A 25,000-nucleotide genomic window follows, 5' to 3' on the forward strand; every position below is an offset into this window, starting at 1 on the left:
GTGTGCGTGTGTGTGTGTGTGTGTGTGTGTGTGTGTGTGTGTTTATCCTAGCTGATGCCAGACGATTTTATTCATCTGAAGGAAACAGACTAAAAAAATAGTTATTTGTACCTCGACAGTTTTTACTGTTTGACCGTGTGAACAGGCTTCATACCTTGTTTGGTTCATTAGCAACTTTGTTGACCACTGCCACTCGCTCAAGGTGACATTTCTACAATTGGGAAATTTAAAAACGACATAATTAATATCATTTCTAATATTCACAAAGCATTACCTTCGTGCAATATGTCTCACTATTATTTATTTCTATTTTTCCAATAACTCTAGATCAGGTGTAATGCTCTGTTCTAATTACGAATCGTCACAGGCGTCTAATTCCTAGATATTTAAATACGTGAACACATACTCCATGCTTAGATGAAATATTACTAATCTAGTATGCTCAGGATGTGTGTGTGTGTGTGTGTGTGTGTGTGTGTGTGTGTGTGTGTGTGTGTGTGTGTGTGTGTGTGTGTGTGTGTGTGTACACGCGCACGCACACCCTTGCTACCAAACGCATTATAAAAACTGCGAAAAGAACGTATTTGCGTTCTATAATGCTTCATAAACATGTTTTTGTTCTCTTGCTTAAGAGCGAGGACATCGATTTTTTCCTACAGACAATGTTGTTTGTCTAACCTAAACTCTGTAGAATATGAACCTAGCGCCAAGAGACGGGACAACACGAGTCTAACCTCACCACACCAATTGACTTCTTGGTGCCAGGCGTGACGGTGCCACAGTGATGAATAAAATCGCCTGGCGACAACCAAATTAAAAGGATAAGTGGCAACCGAAACGAAGTGAGGGAGATACACGTAAACGCGTACTAGACCCGAACCTTCATGTAATTACCCAAACAAGATGGCCAAGGTACTCATTTGTCGTTAATTACCCATAGAATGAGGTCTTTACACCTGAGACTTGCTCCTCACCCCCCCCCACATACACATAACAAACCCACAACATTCCCCACCACCATTTATCACCACCTCTCCCTCAGTCCCACCACACAGCACCCCCAACCACAACACCTTCCTTTAAATCACGTCGTTCTTTTCTTTACACAAGCGTGCTCACACACACACACACACACACACGCACACACGAACGACTTTGAAGCTTGGTATGATAAAGTAGAGAGCAACAGACAGGGCCCTACGAGTGTTGTAAAACACACACACACACACACACACACCTTGTAAATTATATGCACGAACATCCATGATATGTACTTAACTTATCTAATCGTTATCTGTGTTCCCTTTTCTTCTTCACTTATAACTCACCAATTCTGCTACTCTCTCCCCCTTCCCCTCCTCCTCCCAATACGCCCCACCTACGAATTGAACAACTGTACCTATTATGCTAAAAGATAAATTAATTAACAAATAAATGAATATATTCAGCACCAGCTTTGTGCTATGGTTCTCATACGCTCTTGTTTGTCCAAGGGACGGGTATGTCCTGTTGTGCCACAAATTCGTCCTCTGGCACTGAATGGTAAGCCAGTGAGAAAAGCCCCCCTCCCCCCTCTCCTCCCTCCAACTCTGGCACTGTCATGAACATTACATTCATATTTTTTTCAAGCATGTTCTTCCAGTGGTTTCATTTTGTATCGTACATAGGTTGAGGTCAAGACGGGTGGTAGCTTTGCAAACCTTTATATATATATATATATATATATATATATATATATTCTTTATCTCGCATTAACTTCAGGCGAGCTTCAGTAAGGATTCTCACATTACATGAGCAAGAAGTTCAAGTACCTGGAACGTAACTATCAAAATAGCACTTGGGAACTGTGTCGACTACCCTATGGTCGCCTTGTGCTTTCGGTTCCCTTGACCCGTGATACGGAGTCTGTGATGACGTCACACAACCGTCACACGTCGTCCTTTTCCTCTGGACCCGAAGGAGGTAGGTGGGCGACCTTAGGGCTTTCAGGGAAGGTTCTGGTTCAGGGTGACACACGGCACAGCGGCGCAAAATTCCTTGATCACCTGGATGGGAACAGCGCTTGTTCGTCTTTTTGTTATCCGGAATTACCACCACCATTACCTGCTGCGCTCTTTTGTCTCCTGTGCACAGGGCGCCTGGCGACCATAGGTTCAACACAGTGTATTGTAGGTTCACATTTCCTCTGGTTTACCGACAGAGTGGTTAACGGATGGGATGGACTAGTAACTATATAACAATTCGTTGCTTTAAGAGAAGATTAGATAACCTTATGGATCAAGATGACAGGTGGCAAGGGGCACAGAACTGCATAGTGTGAGCCGTATGGTCTCTTGGAGTCTCCTCCATTCTTATGTTCTAGTTACGTAACTTGTATGAACCTATCACCTTCTCCACCCTGGTCCATACTCCCCTTAGGCCCGTGATATTTATCCCCTCCCCTATGTACGTTATATTTCAACCCCCCGCGCGTGATATTCCTACCCTTCCCCCATTACACGTGACATTCTAACCCCCTCCCATGTAATCATTCCCCTGCTCACGACTCTGTAACGGGCTTCACCACACGTCATATTTCAACCCCCCTTGTGTGGGTCATGATATTATGACCTCCCCTTGCACACGCCATAACTCCTTCGTGAACTTGATCTAGTGGTTAGACACATACAAGGCATATTACGCAAACACCTGCTACAGATGTCATATTCTGATTTCATATCATGAGCGTCAAATTTCACATCCACGCTCTTTGCACATGCCAAAACATGCTAACCTTCCCACATCCACAACATCGCCTGGATTTACAGTCTTCCACGATTGTCTGAGCCTAAAGAAAACGTACCATAGCGATCACCAGTCTTATGTGCAGAATTAATAAGGGTCATAGTTGAGGCTTGGTTTGAGGTCCTTAAATTTCGTTTAAGAATACGACCCTCTCTCTCTCTCTCTCTTTCTCTCTCTCTCTCTCTCTCTCTCTCTCTCACACACACACACACACACACACACACACACACACACCACATTAATCAGGTGCCCCGTGGAATATGGGTAGAGTCGTGAATACAAAGTTAGCCTTGGATGAAGGTAAGGGCCGCCTTTTGTCTCGACGAATCGCCCGGGTGAGCGGGGCAGACTGTAGGCAAAGGGCAAGGCGAGGCAGGCTAGGTTGAAGGGTAAGGCAAGGGCAGGGAAGGTGACAGCTACATGACCTTGACCTAAAACTTCGCGAAGATGGCGTCGTCGTCGTCGTAGACGTGGCAACGGCGGGGTTGTCCGGTCGTCGTCGTCGTCGTAGTGGCAATCGGAGATGGTAAACAGTGGTATGACAACAAGTGGCAACATTGTGCAAAACCCTTAAGCATATCACGTGTTTGCAAATAAAACTGAAGGGCGCTTGGCCGCTGAAGAGCCGCATTATCTTGGCCAACTGGGGGTTGTAGCGAGATAAACAAATGCCTGAGTGCCTGACCTCATTAATTGGTGGACATTTAGGCAACCAAAGTCGGACAAAAAGACGCCGTCTTGATGGCACCGCTCAGCTGACCAACAACCCAAGCCCGGTTGTCAAGGCAACGGGCAGCCACGCAACAGGTCGATGCGAAGAGGCGATGTGAAACAGCGGGCTAACCGCTCTTCGCAGTAACCACAAATGCGAGTGCACGTTTTGTGCAGTGGTGTGTGTGTGTGTGTGTGTGTGTGTGTGTGTGTGTGTGTGTGTGTGTGTGTGTGTGTGTGTGTGTGTGTGTGTGTGTGCGCGCGCGCAAGCATTAAACACATGCTCGTAACCACCCCTACTAAACATGATATAAAGTTGAAAATTATCTTATACAATAACCAACAACTTGGGTTGTATGAGCCACATTGTAGAAAATACCAAAGTTAATCAAGTGTGTGTGTGTGTGTGTGTGTGTGTGTGTGTGTGTGTGTGTGTGTGTGTGTGTGTGTGTGTGTGTGTGTGTGTGTGTGTGTGTGTTTGTTTGTGTTTGTGAACTTAAGAAAATGGGCACCCACCCAGGACAGGCGTCTTCCCCTTTCCCTTTCGGACGAAGAGCTCGTGGACATCGCGGAGAACTAGATTCCAGTGTTTGTCGAAGGCGACGACGGTGGCTGTGATGACGCTGCGAATCTCGCTGTGGTTGCGCGTGTATACCTGAAGGAGGAAACAAAACCAATCAGGGATCACAGAAGGCTTACGAAAAAGGACTTCGGAGAGCGAAGACTCTTCGTATCCACCGCCGAAGTACTTCGCTGTGTCCTTCTGCGGTTAGATTATCTTTCGTGAAGACGAATAGCCAAAATACCATTACCGTCACTTCTAAGTACCACAGTAGCTGTTGTGTACTACATATTTATAACAAACGCGTCTCACTCTCGAACGGGAACGATACGAACTGAGCGTATTTGGTCGTTCGAGACTTGTTTACATAAATCTGCATCCCAATGACGCACGCTGCCCACAGTTCCCGAAAAAAAAGAACAACCATCCACGGTGGTACACAGAAGTGGAGATATGTGTACAAGAGAAGAGGTACCAAGGATTATATACACGAACTTTATTGGACAGAGATGTGAAATAGATCCAAGACCCCAGTGGCACGAAATTTGGGGAAGACGGAGAGAAGGGATGAGTCCTGGGGAATGGGAGTCCTAGGAATGGGGAAGCTATATTGACACAGTGTGGCAGTGGCACCAGCCGTGGAGTGCCTATTCCTCGTGCCATCACCCCCCCCCCCCGCGGACCCTCACCCTTCACCCCTGGCACTTCTTCTGTGACTGCTTATCGTTTTATCATATATATATATATATATATATATATATATATATATATATGTATGTGTGTGTGTGTATGTGTGTGTGTGCGTGTGTATGTGTGTGTGTGCGTGTGTGACGGGATATGGTGCAACATCCTGAGCGCCTATGTTAGACATTGCAACATTTCTCGCGTGGTGGTGCTATACACAACACACGCGCGCATCTCTGGTACCATGTCACCCATAACCTGACGGGGATTCGTCTGGCAGCTGCAACAGGGCAGCTCATTCGCCACAGGCAGCTGCACTACCCCCTCCCACGCCCTCTGGTATCCCTACGCAAGTATGTCCTCCGTCGTCGCCTTCTTCAGGCACGAGATATGGCCCTGATGTCCTTTATCCTATTGGCTGTCCCTTGACCCCGTCCTGACCTCAGGGCCTGACTTCAGGGGCCACGTTGAGTGTCTTTGATGACAGAGGTGCAAGGTCTGACATCACCCACCCTCTACTCCCTCCATCGCCGCCGTCGCCGCCTCCTTCAGCGGAGCGTGAGTCATGCATGCCAGGGTCCGCCCCGCCCGCCGCCCGCTGTCTCTGGTAGAGGGAACGCGAGCTGCCCTTGAAGACACCAGAGGTGCTTGTCGATTTTGCCAGACCCTGTCACAACCACACACGCACGCACACACACACACACACACACACACACGCAGGAGTTAGGACGTCGAACGCCTAAGTGTTGTAAACACTTTTGCTCAGAACTTTAGTAAAAAATTAGTTCTAGGTAAGGGTTTAAAAGCAAAAGAGTTGGAACAAAGTAAAAATAGGTGTTACAGAGTTTGACATGATCCTACAATGGTCACCTAGGTAAATAATAAAAAACAGAGAGAGAGAGAGTCCAGTCAGGCAGCATAAATGAATATAAAGCCAAACCCGACCGATAGAGCTCTGATCCCGCGAGTATTGCTCTTATCCCGTATATTACAATTAGTTAAATGCACACACGAGCGAGAGAAACCTCAATCCTGTAATATACTAACAGGGAAATGCTCCTTCGTAGTGACAGGAAGCAGAAATGAAAAGTCTTTTTGCGTTTAAATCTTATGATGCATTTGGAAGGACTTCCAGCCCGCCATTAACCAATTGCTAAGTCACACTTAAGGAAATGAAATGGACACAGTCTGGGGTGGAACTGAATGCACCGAGACGACAGAGAAGTCGCTGCATAATGCTCGAGGTGCTCAAAGAGAGAGAGAGAGAGAGAGAGATTTAATGCAGGTTCAATAAAAATCCTCTCAAGTAGAGAAAGAGAGCGCTAAGAAGGTAAAGGAAAACATGTGAAAAGGAAAGAACGACGAGTGAGTGAATGCAAGTTCAAACTCCTCTCAAACAGAAAGACGGGTCAATGTAAGTCGCAAGAAAATGTTCTCGGACACTAAATACAAGTGCAAGAAAACATTGATTAGAGTGCATTTATGAATGAATTACTAAGGGAGGGAGGGCTGGAAGAGAGTGAGCTAGGGAGTCGTCACTCAGTCACATGTTAAAGTGGGGAGGGTAGTGATGGGGGGGTTGGCGGGGGGGGGAGCGAGAGAGAAAGTGAGAGTGAGGCCTTGAACAGTTGCCATTCCTTGCATTCGGCAATATTAAAACACGGACTTGCTCATAATTCCCGTCGTCCTTTTAACACGGGGATTTCTTATATCCATATTGCTTCCTCTTCCCCCCCCTTCCCCCCCAAGGACTCACCTCTCAGCCCCACAACCCCCTGTTCTCTCCCCAAGGGTTGATTTATCATGAGCATCTCTCGCCCTGCTATGGAAGTGTTGCCGTCGCGTGGTCCGTTCTATACTACGCAGCAAACCTAGTTTCGTTGCTGCCGTTTGAGTCTGTTCCCGCGCGTACACAAATTTCCTCCGCTGGCAGTTTCTCCTTCCATAAGGCCCTGAATGCCACTGTAAGCCACAGTAGGACGCATCTATGGTCTCTTAAACTACAAGGAGGAGACATGGCAACCTTGGCAACTGGGGAACGAGTGACTACTGAAAACGAACAGCGAAGCCTGTTCCCCCAAATGCCGAATGTCGAAACCTTGGAGCAACAGCAGTAATAGTATTACTCATGAAAATCTATTCTCACCCACTTTGTTCTGATTGATGTGGTCTCTGAAAGACTCTGGTGCATCACGATAATATTCAAGGGTTAAAAAAAAGTGGGCATTTCCAATGGAATTTGGGTTAAGTTTAGGCGTTGATATCACCAGAAGCTATGAGCTTGTGTTGAAGTTGACATCCGCTGTAAATATGTCAACACATACACACACACACACACACATACACACACACACACACACACACACACACACACACACACACACACACACACACACGTATCTGTAATTTAAAATTTAAAACAACGCATTTCCAGGCGTCTTCATCAGGTCCTGGAGACGAAGGCTTCCCGAACGTTAGGTACTGATAACACAAAACGCCTGCAGAGACAATGAAGACAGATGATATATACTTATATAAGTAATATGCATTGTATGTATACATACACACACAAGGGCATGGCAACCGGTGCTTGTCAATACCATCGTGCTGCGTTTCAAGTGAGCGTGATTGTGTGTGGACCGAGGCCGCGACGGGAGGGAGGGAGAGCGGGAGGCGATGATAGTAAGGGTACAGATACTATTTATAGTCTGTGTGATGATAGTAAAGGAGGAGGAGGAGGAGGAGGGGAGGTGGTGGAGGGAGCCATGGTGACGTCGGTGGCACCAGGCTTGGTCATGACCTTTACCCAGTGACCCACTTTTCTACCTGGCCCGTAGGCTTCCCCCTCCCTCCCTCCCTCCCCCACCGCCCCCTCCTCTACTTCCCCCCCAACTCCACTCGCCAACTCTCCTCTTCCCCTCCCTCCCCATTCCAGCCTTTCATCAACACCCCCAGTGTCCTTAGTTCCAAAGGCGCGCGTACACACACACACACACACACACACACACACACACACACACACACACACACACACACACACACACACACAATGCAATCCATTCTCAGTCTTTCATATATGCAATCATCCTTTAGGACTAATATCTCCCCCCTCCACCTATCCCTCTCACTCCCACCTTTGTAATACATATATGCCCCCCCCCAACTCAATTTCTTCTTTGGCTTTCCCAACCCTAGTAGTCGACCCCTCCATTACCTTCTCTCGATTACCTGGTTTTCCGCCCACCCCCAATTTTCTCCACCCGACCCCATTATATAACATTCTTAACACTAGTTTTGCCTTCTTCGTTTCACACAGTTCCCTTTTTTATCTATCCACTCTTACCTCTCCAATCCCTACTCTCTCTTCATTCGTCCTTGCATTAGCGCAACAACTTAACCTGTTGCGTTTCTTACTTAACTCTCTCTTTCCAGCAATTATCATCTTGTACCCCCAATTATTGGGGGCCTACATGTGCCCTCCTCGTTTATTATTAAATCAATCCTCTCAATAGCTGTGCTCTCCCTCTCTCTCTCAGACACACACACACACACACACACACACACACACACACACACACGGGAGTATACGCACATCCTCCCGTTACGCACAGTCAGATTTTTCAGAAACGTCCTGTACGCATTCTTCCAAGATGTCTCCCTCTCACTTGCAAGTGTATCCTACACAATTGTGCACATATCCTTTCCTGCACCCTTGAATACTTCCCTTCCCCCCCATGCATACATACCTGAGCCATTTTACTTTAAACTTTCTACGCTCGTCCGTACACAGGCCTTGTGGTTCCTTGAAGGCGACCTTGCCCTTAATTATGAGGTGAATATGTTATAGAGGATGGGGAACCATGCATGTGATCACTCCTTCCCTTGTCCAGTAATGATTAGTGGGGGGGGGGTTCTGAAACATAGTGACGGTCTTCCTCACAAAAGGGAAAGTTGGGGGGAAGGGGTGATTATAAACCGGTAACGGGGGAGGGGGAGAGGGAGAGAGAAAGGGAAACAAGTGTATAGAAGAAAATGGAAGAACAAGAGAAGGTGGAACGAGAGAAAGGGAGGTGTCAAGACAAAGGTGTTCTCTGAGGGTACTATGTGGTTCGCAAACTTGTTCGAATCCTACGAACTAAAACCATGCGAGTAAACACTACGTTATCGCCATATCCCTCAGGTGTGTGGGAGCGAATTTGTGGGTTTAGGAGAGCAGAGAAGTGTGGGGAAGAGTTGGTGGATGCGCGCGCGCAGGACGCGGGGAGAGAGAGTGGAGGGTGGGAGGAGGAGGTGACCACGTGGGGTTCCTTGAGCATTTTGACCTTGTCCCCGATTGGCTCAGGTAGATCCTGCAGGCGATCCTTCATATCCTTAAGCTTGACATCTACGAGACTGAGGACACTGCCATGTACCAGTACAGGGTGTGTGCATATGTATGTAGAGTTTCTAATGCATGAATAATAAAACACCTGCTCCATGCGAGTGTACGACATGACAGCATCATGGAAACGTTGAGTTAGGCCTAACGCCACAACCCGTCTCGTACTTTCTTGGGGAGTCCCTGGTTTCACCACCTGTTTACCTGTCCCTGAAGTATATGCTCCCTTTTTATAGCCGAACCAGTTCATGGTCCCCACGACCTCACCCCCCCCCTCCCCGTCCTACCCTTAACCCTGATCTCCCCTTGAACATCCAGCCTTCCCCCCCCCCACACCAAATCCTGCTTCATCCTTGCCCCCATAACCTCTACCTTTCTTCTGTACCCCCCCCACCTAACCTTACCTATAAAGATCCCCCCTACCCTTCCAGTACTACTAGCTCTACCACTACTCCCCCCCCCCCCGGCAGTCGTGAGCAAAGTTGGCGAGAGCGTGGATCGCTCGAACAGTGAAAGTGGTCAGTTGGGGCAAGGGAGGGACGGGGGTGGGGGGGGTTAGTGAAGGAAAGAGCTTGGGGGTGTTGTGACAATGCGAATGGGAGTTGGGGGGAAGCGGGGGGGGAGGAAAGTGGGCTGAACAAGTGCAGTACCAAGAGAGTTGGTGGGAGGCGGGCGAATGTATGTGTAGTGAAAGTGAGCGCAGACCAGGAGCATGACAACATCAGGTGTCTCAATGAAAGTGAATATGAGATCGAGAGTTCTCGTGCGGCTTAAGGCTGTGTTCTCGGGTTAAAAGAACTCTCACTGCGTCAGTTCCATGGGCGAGAACAAGGGGATTAGGGAAAAGATGTAGGGAGAACAGGGAGAAAAAGGGGGAACGAAGAAGAGAGCTAGGGAGAACAGGGGGATTATGGAGAAGATGGGGAGAGGGAGAATAGGGAGGTAGGGAGAAGATAGGGGGTGTCAGATCCAGCCAGAGGGTCCACCTCTTGTCTTACAAAATGCCCATAAAAAAAAAAAATGTAAGACGGTCTCTGGTCGGTAGATGCAGCCAGAGAGCCCCATGTCATATCTTTTATTGTAACAAACGTCGGATGGGTGGGGTCTGGGTCGATGTATATACCGATCAATGTGGGGTCCAACCTTCAGATGAATAAAGTTTGGTTGATCAAAATCCCGTGTCACTGAAGCAATAGGAATAGGTGATCCATTCCATGTTCGTGCGAGCAACGAGAAACCAATGTGGTTCCTCACTTGATGTGGGGAATCGATCACTGAATCCATGGCGGGGGAGGGGGGGGGCACCATAGTAACGCAAAGCCGCACTCGGTCTTCTCCCTCACTCCCTACAGGGTCATCCAAGAACATGTAGGACCAAACCTGAGGTTTGGCACATGGGATAAGCTTTGGTGTGTCAATACAGAACCTGTGACACACGTTGTGACATTTCAGCTACAAATACAAAGATCAAAATCATTGTGGTGTACAGCTCAGAATAAAAATGAGATACAATACACATACAGGAAACTGACGTAAAATACGTTTTCATGTAAAAGCTTAAAATTTAACACTTGTATTTGTGCAGTCTGCTTGAACTGCGTCGATACCCTGTATAGTCGCGACCAAAAGTTTTGATCCACCCATTATTTATATAAAATTAAAAAAATTCGTCTGACAATTTTTTACCTCTTCAAGAAAATTACCCAACTGTGAGCTGAATATACTTAGAAAAATAGATCACAAAATAAAAAAAATAATAATGTAAGAACTGTATCATGGGTCAATACTTTTCCTCATAATTGCATATCTCCTCTGTATCACAATGGTGAATAAAATCACCTGACGACAGTCTGAATATGAAGCTAAGTACCACCTGGAAAGTAAGGGGTTAAATATTATTCCCAATTCTTTCTTATCAAGGTAGTTTTCGTAACCCTGTAAGTGTGCAGGTAATTTTCTCCGTTATGAACCTCTAAACTCTCTAAAAATCTCTAAAGTTCTCGAATATTCGGAAGACAATATTCTGAGATCGAGAAAACCCCGTATACCAGGCGTCTTCGTTCCCAATATCAGAGATTTTCGAATTCTAGAGATTCCCATTAATAGAGAGAATGATCCGTAATCGGAAAAAAATAACAAAAGCTTTCACGGGGCCCTGGATGAAGGTCTCCCCCTCTGCCTCCCCCCCCCCCCGCTGATCAGAGACCGCCCGGAAATCAAATTTCGCGGTGCAAATAACAAACCGACATTATACACAGACGGCGGCCTATTGACTAACTCGCTGACCCTCATTGTTTTACGAAACTTCACCGGAAACACATCCGAGTGTAAGCCTACCACAACACCAAAACGGGGACCGTGTGCCTGTCCTCGGGGTCCATGTGGATGCGGAAGTCGCACGTACGAGGCAATAGGTGGCCATGACAAGAGGTGAGATTCCGCCCTTCACCTGGTGTGTGTGTGTGCGAAAACATGGGGACACTTTATTTTGGCCCCCATCCGCCCCCCGCGGAGTGAAAGCTGGAGCTTGTGGGGTTGTTAGATCTGTTTAGGAAACTCTGGGCCCAAGCTTTTAACTTGCACCAACTTTTCTAAACACCCTATCTTCCTCTGAGCATTCTTGCACCAGTTTTGGACAGATGGGGAGGAAGAGTTTACGTCAGGTGGCGACTGATCCTGTGCCCTGTGTGTTTGGACTGCCACGGTAGATAGCATGATATGCCTGGTGCGTTGTGGCCAGTGTACGTGCCAATAGGTCGCCGTTTTAGCAAGTATATAAACACTTAAGAGGTGCGACCAACGGAACCTTTGCCAGCCCATGCGCAATGAACTACCATCTGACACCGGAAGTTTGAGCCATCTGTGTGTGAGACTATTATGGTCAAGGTGTTCATATTGTGAGGGTGCTTCCTGTGTCACATGTAGTCTGTGAATATATATATATTTTTTATTATATGATGAATTGCATGTGGGATTAAAGACGACCAGAGTCCTGGCTAAGCCCCACCCATCTTTCAACGAGCTGGCTGTCCACCTCGTTCTCGGATCTACGATTTCTTAAAAGTTTATACATTTTTTATATTTCTTCACATGAAAAAATACGCCTATCATTAGTCAGCCCAGATATAGAATAGTAATAATGATGAGGATGTTCATTGTGAGACATCGGATGATGAGTACCCTTACTAAAGGTTGTTCACAGATTGGGAGAGACCTATGGTACTGAGAAGGGCTAAGTACTCGTAAGCTGGATACAGAGAGAGTATATCAAACTCGGAAAGGAACTGAACATGACGATGTTGACACTGTGGGGACCGGTCGAGTGTCATGATAGAGATGGGGGAGGGGAAGGGGGGGGGGTTGTAGCCTTCTGGAAAATGCGGTCAAGGGTAAGCTTTGGTAAATCCCCATATCTTACTTCAGTTTGGTGAGGCATTACAACCAATTCCCTTGGAATGCCAAGACCGTTCACAAGAACTGCCTGGCCAAGTTTGTGGCATTTGAGGGAGTAAGACGAAACGGATATTTAGCCTGATTACGTGTGACGTGCCTACGTGTGACGCGTGTACGTTACACCAATCACATTTGCCAGGAAGTGACATGGATGAGCAAGGTACGCACCAAGTGTCTTTGTAGATGAGACCCTATGATGTGGAAAGCGGAGTGTGGCGCACTAGTCGTGACTCCTTTCGTTAACAATGAAGGTCACCTACAGTTTAATAAAAGGTGGAGCATCCCCACCTCCATCCCCCTATGTAAGGGGTTAACCTCCCAGAAATGCACTTAGTTTGTGATTCAGTTTTGCACACATTGATGCATAACAACGAATATCTGCACACTGCTTAGCGGATTAGTAGTACTTGCTGGCTTAGCTTAGTGCTTCCCCCACAGGTGGGCAATTCAACTTTTCAGGTGGGCTATATAATTTTTAATGGGGGGGGGCAAATGAGGGCAACTGAGGAAGTCTGGGTCAATTTTCTTTATTTTATTCAATTTGTTTTGGTTTTATTTTTCAGTTACCTTGTTCTTTTGAAGTGGTTTTAAACCAAGGTTTTATGTTTGTTTTTTCAGCTGAAGGGGAGTTTATTTTTCAAATGATAAGAAATGTATGTCACCACATGGGGGGGCATCAGGATTTTAAAGGTGATTAAGTGGGGCACCAGACAGAAGTTGGAGAGATGAGACTGAGACATTTGCAGGAGTGACGTGGCAGAGGTTGACGCGGTCGTGTGAATCATGGAATGCTATGAAGGAGGCCTTTGTTCAGCAGTGGATTCAGGATGGCTGATTTGATTTGATAGGTGGGGCATGGCCAAAAACAGGTTGTGAACCACTAGCTTTGCATCTTAACAAGCCTCTGCCTCTCTCTTTATATCTCACTCACTCTCTCTCTCTCTCACACACACACACTTCCTCTTTCTCTCTTCCCGGGTACGTGTCAGTACACGGAAAAACACGTATGAAAAAAAAAACACAATCGTTAATTACAGGTGTGGGAAAATTACTTCTGACGTAAGGAAGGGATATGATGAGAGAAATGGGGCGTGGAGGACGATAATGGAGAATATGGCAAACCAGTGACGTAGAGTTGGTATTATGGATTGTGAACCCCGGCGCTTCATTCCCTGTGGGCAATCTCGCCCGCTGTGGCACGTTACCTTGTATTTCATGTACTGGTCTAGTTAGTCGTGTTTGGCTGACTCAACTAATCCGTTGCCCCAAGTCTCTTTTGCTCAAGACCTGCGGCCTCCCCAAAACCGTCAACAGCTTCCGGTCGAGATCATAAGTCACTTAAAGAAGAGATATAGTGTTGTTGTCTGGGTATTGTTAGTGTGGGGCATAGTAATATAAGGCGTTCTACAATGAGAGGGTCAAGTTGAATTAAGCCGTGGAGTGGAATAGAACGTACTTTGTCGTTTAACACACAACTCACTAATCATTTCATCTAAACTATAACTTATAAAGTACGAGGTTGGACTAACTACCAATGACGTGTTACCAGTGATAACTGTTCACCACCTGATATAACAAGTACACGTGTTCTCGATCATGAAGTGTCGTGTGTGTGTGTGTGTGTGTGTTTTTCAAATTTCCAAAAATCAAATTACACTTGCGACATGGAGTGAGAAGCTGAATGGTAAACTAAGATAAATTAAATCTAAAATACGAATGTTACACACATTGTTGAGATGTTCTTCCGGAGGTCTAGAATATTATAACCAAACTCATTTCTACTCAAACGAAGTAGCAAAACCAAATAGCATGTTAGCCTAGTGTGCCACCACCGTAAGTTAAGTCAAAAGGGGGGTAAAGTTAGGCGTAAGCAAAGCTGCTGGTTTTAGGCAAAGGGGAGTATAAAATACATAGAAGAGGAAACAGGCGGAAAGGGGACGAGGAAGAGATTGGGAGAAAGGAGGATTTAACACAACAAACATAGAAGGAACAAGGGGAGAGGCTGGCGCAATTGGAATGAATAAGTTTTTCTTCCCGACCATTTTAACTTTATGTTGCCTCGTAAAGTGAGGGGGAAGAGTTGGGCCTATCTCTTGATTTTTATCAAATAATAATAACTACGATTATTAGATAAACTTTGATGGTATGATTGGTTATCTCTACTTAGGGGAGGTTCCATGTCTATAAATTTGTTGTACATACGAGTAAACTTATGTACATAAACCACACACACGCACACACACAGAGAGAGAAAGAGAAAGAGTCCATACCCCTTCAATTCATCACTACCTACATTGGGAACTTAATAACTACAATTGATATGGTCATCCCACAGAACATCTGTAGCTGATGACGTTGACCGATACTGTCTGGGAACACGCGTCACACCTCCGCAAAGGCATCTGTCACAATTTTAGGTCACTCGTGTAGAATGGATGCACCGTCCCGTGCCTAACGTGACCTGACATGAGACGCTTTGTGACGTGTCGTGATATGTAACGCCATGTGACGTGACGTGACGCCCACTTGACAAACCACAAACTTTAAGTGTTCTACAAAAAGACGGAGATGAAAATATAGTATTTCTGTATAAATAATTATTCTCGCCAAGCTTAACTGAACCCCAAAAACCAAGTCAACCATAAACTAAATTAATATCATTTTCTTCCGTTCATTTCGCAAGATTGCCCCCCCAAGGATAGAAACGCTAGTAAGCTAATCAGTTCGTTTTGACCAATTTTGCTTCCGAGGACACTAAAACACTACATAATCTACACCACGTGACAAAACATCGAAGAGCAGAACTCATTTATCTATTTTTCTCAGGACCACCATGATAAGCTTTCTGTGCCTTGCTACATTGCTTCTGACCCAGGGCAGTGGGCGGGATACAGGGATGACCCGTCATCCATGAGGAGCTAAGACGAGAGGGAGGAAAGGGTGATGGATGGGAGTACGTACCTTTAACTCGGCTACCTCCCTTATAAGGGGGGGAAAAGCTCTAGGTATAAGATAGACAACTTAATCCCTATTTCTTGCTACGGTAACGATGATATATAAAAAGGCTGTAGCCAGTTTTGAGTAAATGATTGCAAGGGACACTCCACGGACTGCCACGCTGGTTCTTGTATTGATTTTGCAAGGTAAATTGAATTCCTCTTGAACTTTAATCCTAAAGCAAAGCTTACGACTCTCCACCCCCCCCCTCTCTCTCTCTCTCTCTCCATATATCTCCTTCCTCTGTTTCCCTCTGTGTCTCTCTCCTCTCTCTCTCTCTTTCTCTTCTTATACATCTAGGCCATGGCACTGTTAGCCCCGCCGCAACGGACGGAGTGTCACGAAAGCGAGTGAAGAGCAGCTGTGCCGAAATAACTGGGAGAAGAAAGTACCATCCGTCACGAAAGGAAGGGATGGAGATCCATAGGACAAAGACAATCTCTCCGCTTCTGTCTTGCATTCGGCAGTAACCGGACGGTAATGAAGGACAGTATAGAGTTGAGAGAGAAAAAAAAAAAAAAAAAATCTATTTAAAGTGGGGATTAGTTACCAATCCTATAACAATGCCGCGATACTCTGATCCGTAGGGATATTACTAAAGTTCCTAAAATATTAACAGAACGAATTATATGTCTCGGTACCCCAACAGGAAAAGGCCAAGCAAATTGTTAAGGAAACTATGACATGAGTAAACTGGGTGGGGTTGGAGGTAGGTTTGAAGGGAGACAGACATCGCATAGCCGCACTCATACTTCTCCTTCTGGTGTGGACCATTCCCGAGTAAGCCCCCAAAGAAAAAAAAAAGTTTGTGTTTGGCCATGGAGGAGGAGGAGAAAGCCGACTTTTTTGTGACGTCATCACCCCCCCGCTCCCCTACACTCAAGAAAAGGTAGCATAACTCCTTTTCTCTCTCAGCTTCTCTCTCTCCCTTTCTCTCTCATTGGAAACAAACCAACCTAGCAACAGTTTTAAAGCGCACATAACAAACGGCAAGTGTGTGGTGTGTGTGCGTGTGTGTGTGTGAGAGAGAGAGAGAGAGAGAGAGAGAGAGAGAGAGAGAGAGAGAGAGAGAGAGACTGAGAGAGAGGAATACCAGATAGAGAGAGAGAAAGAAGAGAGAGAGAGAGAGAGAGAGAGAGAGAGAGAGAGAGAGAGAGAGAGAGAGAGAGAGAGAGAGAGAGAGAGAGAGAGAGAGAGAGAGAGAGAATGCTCCAGAGTGAGCACAGCTATCTAGGAACACCCAGAACAGAAGTCCATAAATTAGGCCACAGTTGTGAAGGCCCGCAGCCAGTCGACGTGTTGTTAAACAGTAAAAAAAACATTGATACAATTCCCTCGACAATGCGCTCTGTCCTTCAGTGCAGAAGTACGCAGCAGACGTAAAGGGTCGATCATCGTGGACAAAGCCTTGGGTTGCACATTGTTATTGGATAATAATATTAATATGGGTCTGTGCGCGCGTTTATGTGTCTGCATGTTGCAGGTATTTGTATGTTTTCATGCCTTCTTTTTATGTATACCTGAGAAGCCACACGCGTACACGTATGCACACACACATGCACGCACGTACACGCATGTACACGTATGTACACACACGTACACGCATGTATACACACGTACACGTATGCACACACACGCAGACGCATGTACACACACGCATGTGCACACACGTGCATGCATATACACACACGTACATGCATTTATACACACGTACACGCATGTACACACACGTACACGTATGTACACACACGCAGACGCATATACGTGCATCTGCGCACACATACACGCATGTACACACACGTACACAATGCACGTGTACACAAAGAGACCCCCACGAGCACTGTGTTCGGGGTCATCCCACTGGGCTATTTCCCCCCTCACCCCCTACCCCCACCCCCCATTTGATGAACTAGAATATTACTTAGCTTACAGAAATCTAGACTTCTCTAAAAACTTTTCAACAGTGTGTCTAACATTCGTATAGGTTTACAATATCATAAGACCATCATTCAGCTTTGCTATGTATGACGGAGAGATAATTTTGGAGATTTGAAAAATAAAATATTGTAACCCAAGTCGTTTTAACACAAACGAACTCTCATCGGTCGGCGCTGATGAAGCCCGTAGAATCCCAGTATGACAACGGCCGAAAATGGACGGAACCTACAACATTCCAACTTCAAATCACAGTATCGGAAAACGTCTCAATAGATCTAAAATATAAACCAAGTAAACGATCTATGACGACCAAATACAGGAAAAAAAAAACGGGGGGGGGAGAAGAAGAAATGGGGAAGATGACGTCATCACGCAACTTGAATATGTCGTGACTATGTGTCGCGTTTTGTGGATCGATGTGGACTGGACGATGTGGATCACTTTGACAGTGGTCAGTTCCCATTTTTGACGTTGGGTCCGATTACAACGCCTTTCAAGGGTCACACACGAAGTCCTATGTACAGTCGCCACGCAAAATATCGAAAATTTGTAAATGTCTGTCTGTGTGTGTGTGTGTGTGTGTGTGTGTGTGTGTGTGTGTGTGTGTGTGTGTGTGTGTGTGTGTGTGTGTGTGAGAGAGAGAGAGAGAGAGAGAGAGAGAGAGAGAGAGAGAGAGAGAGAGAGAGAGAGACTCGTGCCTGGATCTTCAATCTGTGACTAGAGGAGCAGAAGCCAACAGGAGAGCCTCGACACTAGACCTGTTTGACCTCAGCTCTTCTGAAGTGACCTGAACTCTCACGAAAGCTCTATTCGCGTGACCTACCTTGACACGGGTCCCAGTCTCACGGCATGCACGTAGGACCCTCAGAGGCCCTACCATGTCCTCCATTCGCTGCAGGACATTCCTTTGACGCTTCTTCCGCCCCTCCAGGAGCCCTGAAACGAGGAGAACCAACACCTAAAGAAGGATAACAAAGTTGGGGGTCCTACGGTGAAACGTTGAACCCTGTCGTTGGCTTCAGTTTCTGTAGACTGTGTAAAATTAACAATGTATTATCTCCAGCTTTTGTGTCTCTCTCTCTCTCTCTCTCTCTCTCTCTCTCTCTCTCACTCTCACTCACTCACACACACACACACACACACACACACACACACACACACACACACACACACACACACACAATATCACGGACATTATAGGGTTTCCTTACTCTCTTCGTTTCTTTGACGTACTCTAATTTCACCCTGGCTAGCATCATAAGCATTTTCAATATACATATTTCCACTATCACCCTGCACCCTAATGACTATTAATTATATCACTTCGGGTCAGATCTATCGCATGGCCAATGGCTTGTATGTATGCACAAACCCTGACAACTCAGTTCATTGGAAAACAGTGAAATATTGTACAAATGACTTTCTTTTGTTTTTCCAGGTACGTTGAACCCCGTCATTACGCCCGACCGACCGCTTAAAGGTAAATTAGTTCTGTTATTTAAAAAAGAAAAAAAATCATTACGGTGATCTACACATAGAGACATCAGCTTGTAAAGTATTTTCACTGCAATGCATTTTTCGCAAGCCAATGAGGTGCATTTTATCAAACCACATCACTGTTCCTTTACAGTGCCTGTTACACTGTCGCCAATCCTGTATTGGTATTTACTGTACGTAATAGGATTCGACTCTTATCGCACATGTCACGGATGAAGAAATTGACTCGGGTGATCAACTGGGGATTGCGGGATTCGATCCTGGGAGCCCTCAGCCAAAGACCGTGTGGTCGGCAGCAAGTGTGCTCAGGTTTTGATATTTCCGCGGTTGAAAATACAGATGGTCAATTTACACTAGACTAATACATGAAATACAAGACTCCAGAATATTCATAACATATGAGTGGATACAACACACGCACACAGCTATCAAATTTGTTCTATTTCATTGCCACTTCCTTGCCATGACTTGTCCAGTTTGGCCGTGCAGGAGTATCCACTATAAGTTACAAAGGCGGAGCATGCCGACAGGAGACCTTTTGGTCCATAACTAGGTCGGATCCGAAAAAATAACGAAAAACAAAAAATAAATAAAAATATAGTAATATGATAATAAATAACATAAATGCATAGGTATAGTTAAATAATAAACAGGTAAATAGTAAATAATAATAAATTGACACATAACTAATAATAAATGTGAATCAAGCAAATTATAATAAACAGACAAATGATAACAAAACAATAGACAAATAATATAAAACAAATGACACAAGGAGAAAACATATGAGAAGGAGAACTTACCCTGCTCTGGTTCAAAGTTGCGCGTCTCCAGTTGGGCCTTGGCCTTGGGCGGGAAGGGAATGCCACCAATGCCATACACCTGAAGGACACAACATCTGTAACACTTGAAACTTGGTTAACTCGGATTTTTTTTTTCCGGGTGCCATTGCTCCATTAAGTTCAGGGTTGCCAACAGATTGCTGCCAGGAATACCAACCCTCTCGAAATGTGATAAACAGGCACACGACCTACAGTGTGTCGGTTTCATACAAAACAGATTTCAGATATACGTTCCTTTGAACATTTGTGGGTTTCTAGTTTGGACTGAGTGCGGTACTGACCGTTCGCAGTTTTTCAATTGACCCTAGCAACAGATACAATGACTTCCAAACCAATGCAGCTATGACCAACTTTCCATATAATGTTGTGACAACCTGCCAGACGATTTTATTCACCTGAAGGGCTCGGACCCTGTCCTGAAGGAGGTCTGAATCATTCGAGACCCCAAATGACAAAAAATCGCCAGAACAAAGCCAACGAAGTATAACCAGGGTGTTTCATTGTTCGCGTGATAAATCACGGGGCGTGGTCATCGATCAGGCGTCGTTCACAAACGAAAAATCACCACTTGAACCGTGGCAATCCCACTTCGGTGATAATTAATGTACATCACCAGTAATGAATTCATATCGACATCAAAACGCTTCTGTGAGAAAAAAGATAAACAAATAAATAGCAAATCAGTTTCTTGTGATGGAAAAATAAATAAATGCAAGGCCTGAATCGCGCGTTGCCGCCTCAAACTGAAGTCGACAAATATTGTACTTCCTCAACGACTTCCGGAATGGACTCTGAATACTCCAGCTGCCAGCAGACGATTATATTCAGTTGAGGGATGACCTCAGGAACTGAACGTAGTCTCGACCACCCACTTTGCCCAGTCTCCCTCAGATTAATAAAACGATCAAGTACATCACCACAATGAAGATGATGGGTGCCAGAAGCTGTTCCGTGATATCCTAAATAAAGTCGTAATTCTTGAAAGTATATTTCAGTAATTGAAAAGCTACACTACAGTTTTTCAGCCTTATGGTCACGGGGAATAAGAACTATAATCGCTTGTTACGGCCTTCGGTTTCGGGACCCCCGAATTTCGTTTAAGAATAAGACCCTTAAACTTCCCCAGTAACGTCAAGCCGTCATTCCATCTTCTCCAGTGTCCTTCAGGTTTGGCATTCCCCAAAATAAGGGTCACGTAGAACAAAAAACAGGGACCCATAGACCTGGAACAACGTCGGTGTGTACATAGCTGCGTGTGTGGTTTGTTTACAAAAACTTGCTAACAGTTTGGTTAACTAGTTACTTCCTTTGTCGTCGTCGTTGTGGTGGTCTTCGTCGTCATCGTCAACTCTGCTTCTTCAGTGTCATCGTGGCAAAGACCAAATCCAGTTGTCAATTAGCCTCAGAAATCCAGCACTCCTGACTCGTCAGCCTCAGAACACCAGTACTCGTTCCTCGTCAGACGCTCCGGACTCGTCATTAAGGTTTCGGGCGTCAGCCACGAGTTGCTAACTCTTCGCCAGCGTCCTAAGGCCCCTGGGGACCCGAACTGTACGATATGATTCACCGAGAAAATGCCACTCCCCTCACCCTATTCTCAACATGGACTAGGTGTGGTAACCAACGCCCTTAACACGCCGTTCTATCTTACAAAAACACCTCGACCACATTAGTGTCACACAAAAACCCCACTGTCAGAATGAAAAAAAATGTAAAAACTAAAATTATATTTCGGGTGTCATTTGCATCTCTTCAGTAAAGTAACTGAAAGACTGCAGCCTAAATATATAGATTTTCAGTCTTTCCATTTTCTTCTTTTACTATTACAGTGGGGTCCTTGTGTGATTTACAAATGTGCTACTAATTTTCCCTCTAGTGGACCTTTGTATTTTACGAACAATCGCACCATCTGACCCTATTCAAGTCACACTTCCCCGTGGATATGGCGTGATCACCACACTTGAATTGACTTCACTTGAGAATTGCAACATAGAATTAGTCGCACTCAGCATCGGTACAACTGTTGCATGGGTCATTAGCACGTAAGGGGTGATCTAATAGACCCATTAGATGCAATGGAACGAGTTTAAACTCTTTCCTCCACTTCTTTTGATCCCTTCGGGATTAAGGCGTTCTGAACCGCGGCCCCATTCAAAATTGGCGACAGGATCTGCTACACTTTTCTTCGTCACCTCTCCCTTGGATGTGACTCCTCCGCGTAATGGTTACACGGCGGAAGCTCCAGGAAGACCCCGTCTCAAATACCCATTTTAATGGGGCAGAAGGCGCGTGGGAGTTGGACCGTGGGCCTGTGGTTCATCTCTATAGCAGAAGCTACAAGACAACAATAACAACCACAGAAGACCCCCTGGTACACGAGCTTTGGTCAAAGAGTGAGCGGTTGCCTCCAGACCAAGGGTTCTGTCAAGACCTTCAGCTGGAGAAGGAAGTAGCACGTGATAGGAAAGGGGTCGGGGGGGCGGGAGAACAGTATCGTTCTGCACTGTCATCCAGCTTATTATGTGGCTTCCAGAGTGTCAGCAACCGATGCAGTCAGCAGTCCTGTTGTAGTGGACGGATGGCGGACAAATGTGGATGCCAGATGGTGGATGACCACAGGTGACTGACGAGGCACCCATGGAGGCCTCCGGATGCCAGTGCCTTGAGATTTTTTTTTTTTTTTTTTTTTGGGGGGGGGATGGCGTAGTTGAAGAGTAGTAGGTTGAAAACATGCCTTAATCTATATGTAGAGGTAAATGTGACATGTTCAATAATTAGCCAACCCTGCAATCCCTTCAGTTGAGTGGTATATTCACTAGAACATAATGTAGACACACTTATATTCACTAGAACATATTGTAGACACACTTATATTCACTAGAACAAAATGCAGACACACTTGTAAATCACGCAGAGAACCCACAATTGGAGTAAAAGAAAATGTGGGAGAATGTTTGACTGCTTTATTTTAGCCTCCAGCTGTTAGCCAAAATTTAGAAGTCGATTGTTCTCCCAAGTTTTCTTTTACTCCAAATGTGGGTTCTCTGTGTTAGTCATATATGTTGTACATTTTCTTGATTTAACAGCATACAGTTTAAGATTTTCTTTTGTGATCATCAGACATGCACCATCTCCCTGCCATTGTCTTTGTACCCCATACACATCCTCACCTCCATCTGGAAGTGCAGCCCCAAGGGGCTGGCACTCTGTCTCTGGACCAGGCCCAGGATTTTTCAATTTTTACTTTCCTGTACTTTGTCACTCAACAACTGCACCCACTTCAACTCATCTTCCTTCTGGTAGCCAGTAACACAGAATCAAACCAACTCGAACACAATAGACAACAGTCACATTTCTTCCCAGATATCTATGGTAGGGCTCAGGGGCCATTGAAACTTGAAGCAACAGTTATTATTATAATTGTTATAACATCAGACAATCTTATTCAACTCAGTGGATACCCAATAATTAAAAGTTTGAAAATGCTCATCCCCTCGACAGAGACCAAACTGACAACAATTATGGACTTCGTGCTTACTAACCTTATGTAGACGAGAAGATATTAGGGTCCAATATCGATTCCATAGCACCCAGGGAAAAAGTAAATTATTATCTAACTATATAGAAATTGGACAGGTGAAGGTGTTGGGTAGATGGAAGTAAGAATTCAAGAAGTGGTGTGAAGGTTGAATCAGCATATGTGAAGAGGTACAAGATTGAATCTAGGAATAGCGCAACATAAAGAGGTAGAGGATTGAAAGTAAGGATAGCTAAATTTGATAATGAAATGTGGATGGAGTAATAGAAGGAAAAAAAGTTTACACCAGATATGGTTGCAAATTGCATGTTGTCTAATTTATCTCTTTTGGGACCTATTTAGTTTTTGGATTTAATTTTACTTGTAAGGTTAAAGTGACCATTAGTTTGCTGTGAGGCCACACAGAAATAGGCAATATTTCTACCTAACTTTAACAAATATAATTAATAATAAATTTCATTTTACATCATAGACTAAACTGACATCAAGCAGTTCATTACACTCATCAATTCAAATAGCAGACATACTGTACCACTGGAGTGGGGGGATGCTGCAAATGAAGTCTATTACTTCTAGAATGCTATAGAACTTGATTTCAAGTGTAGCATGGTCAACACATACAATAAACCATATGTAAATGATTACCAGTCTACCACCAGAGTTTTACATACAAATAGACTAGATTATTCTGTAGTCTATTTGTTACCCCCTGTGGTACGTACATACAGGTTTCTGCTACAAGTAAAGCCAAGTTATTTTTTTCATTTGAGAAGACCTAAGTGTGGATAGGGTCTTAATCAACTGTTTCACACTAGATGTCCCATCAGAATAAAATTGTCCATTACCCGATATAAAAACCTCAAAGTACAGGAGACTCAACATCATCTAACAAGTGAATGTAGTTTCTAAATAAGTACCTGCTTAATATACACACATTTCATAATATACTATTGGCATGGTATGGTATGGAAAATCTTGTACATATAGTTAAATTAACAATTCCATACATTCTTTTTATTCCAGTCACTGCTTTAAAATTACCCAGGATTGCATCAAAACACAAGATTTTACATAATTCTATCACAAATAACACATCCAAATTTCCTAATTTTGCCAATTCAAAAATAAAACTCGAACACAAATAGTATTCTGATGCTGCATGGTGTTACCCCTCATGTAAAATAATAGCTATTTTCTTTACTTGTTTAGTAATCCAGGAGAACCAGAAAGAAGTAATCACAGACAATGCATGTTCACTTGTAGCTATGGTACAATGAATTCCATCCTATGCATCCTTATTCATACCAACCAATGAATTCTGTAATGGTGCATTACTGTACAATACAACACAATATGTACAGGTCCTTTCCCCTTGTAAGGACATAAATGTGATGTAAAATAACCAGTCTGGCCAGTTGAGGTGTCGCATGAGTCCCTGAAATATCGACTGCATTGAACTTATGCTGTCAATATCCCATGTGGGCCTTTTCAAATACCCTATCTGAAAATCTTTATGAATTATTAATAATTCATTAAAAATTTATCTTTATATGTCTTTTGCTTTTAATATCATTACCACCAGTATATCCAAAACACAATATATAGTGTACTAAAGC

The 25,000-nt window shown here is 44.7% G+C and overlaps 2 protein-coding genes across 5 annotated transcripts in view; one reads left to right on the forward strand and one right to left on the reverse strand.

Annotated features, from left to right (window-relative positions):
• The window catches only part of LOC143040729 (uncharacterized), a 316,050-nt gene that overhangs the window by 43,951 nt on the left and 247,099 nt on the right, over positions 1–25,000 (forward strand). The gene's annotated exons all lie outside the window — the stretch shown is intronic.
• Lsm11 (U6 snRNA-associated Sm-like protein LSm11) overlaps positions 1–25,000 on the reverse strand; it is a 41,735-nt gene that overhangs the window by 15,269 nt on the left and 1,466 nt on the right. Inside the window, exons 2-4 of the mRNA XM_076212106.1 lie at positions 19,808–19,886; positions 18,331–18,443; positions 4,012–4,150 (exon numbers count right to left, since the gene is read on the reverse strand). Of these exons, the coding sequence (XP_076068221.1) occupies positions 4,012–4,150; positions 18,331–18,443; positions 19,808–19,886 (331 nt within the window). The remainder of the gene's footprint in view (positions 1–4,011; positions 4,151–18,330; positions 18,444–19,807; positions 19,887–25,000) is intronic.

Source organism: Oratosquilla oratoria, chromosome 29 (assembly GCF_046742065.1).
Source record: "Oratosquilla oratoria isolate Oo_2021 chromosome 29, ASM4674206v1, whole genome shotgun sequence".
Classification (NCBI taxonomy): domain Eukaryota; kingdom Metazoa; phylum Arthropoda; class Malacostraca; order Stomatopoda; family Squillidae; genus Oratosquilla; species Oratosquilla oratoria.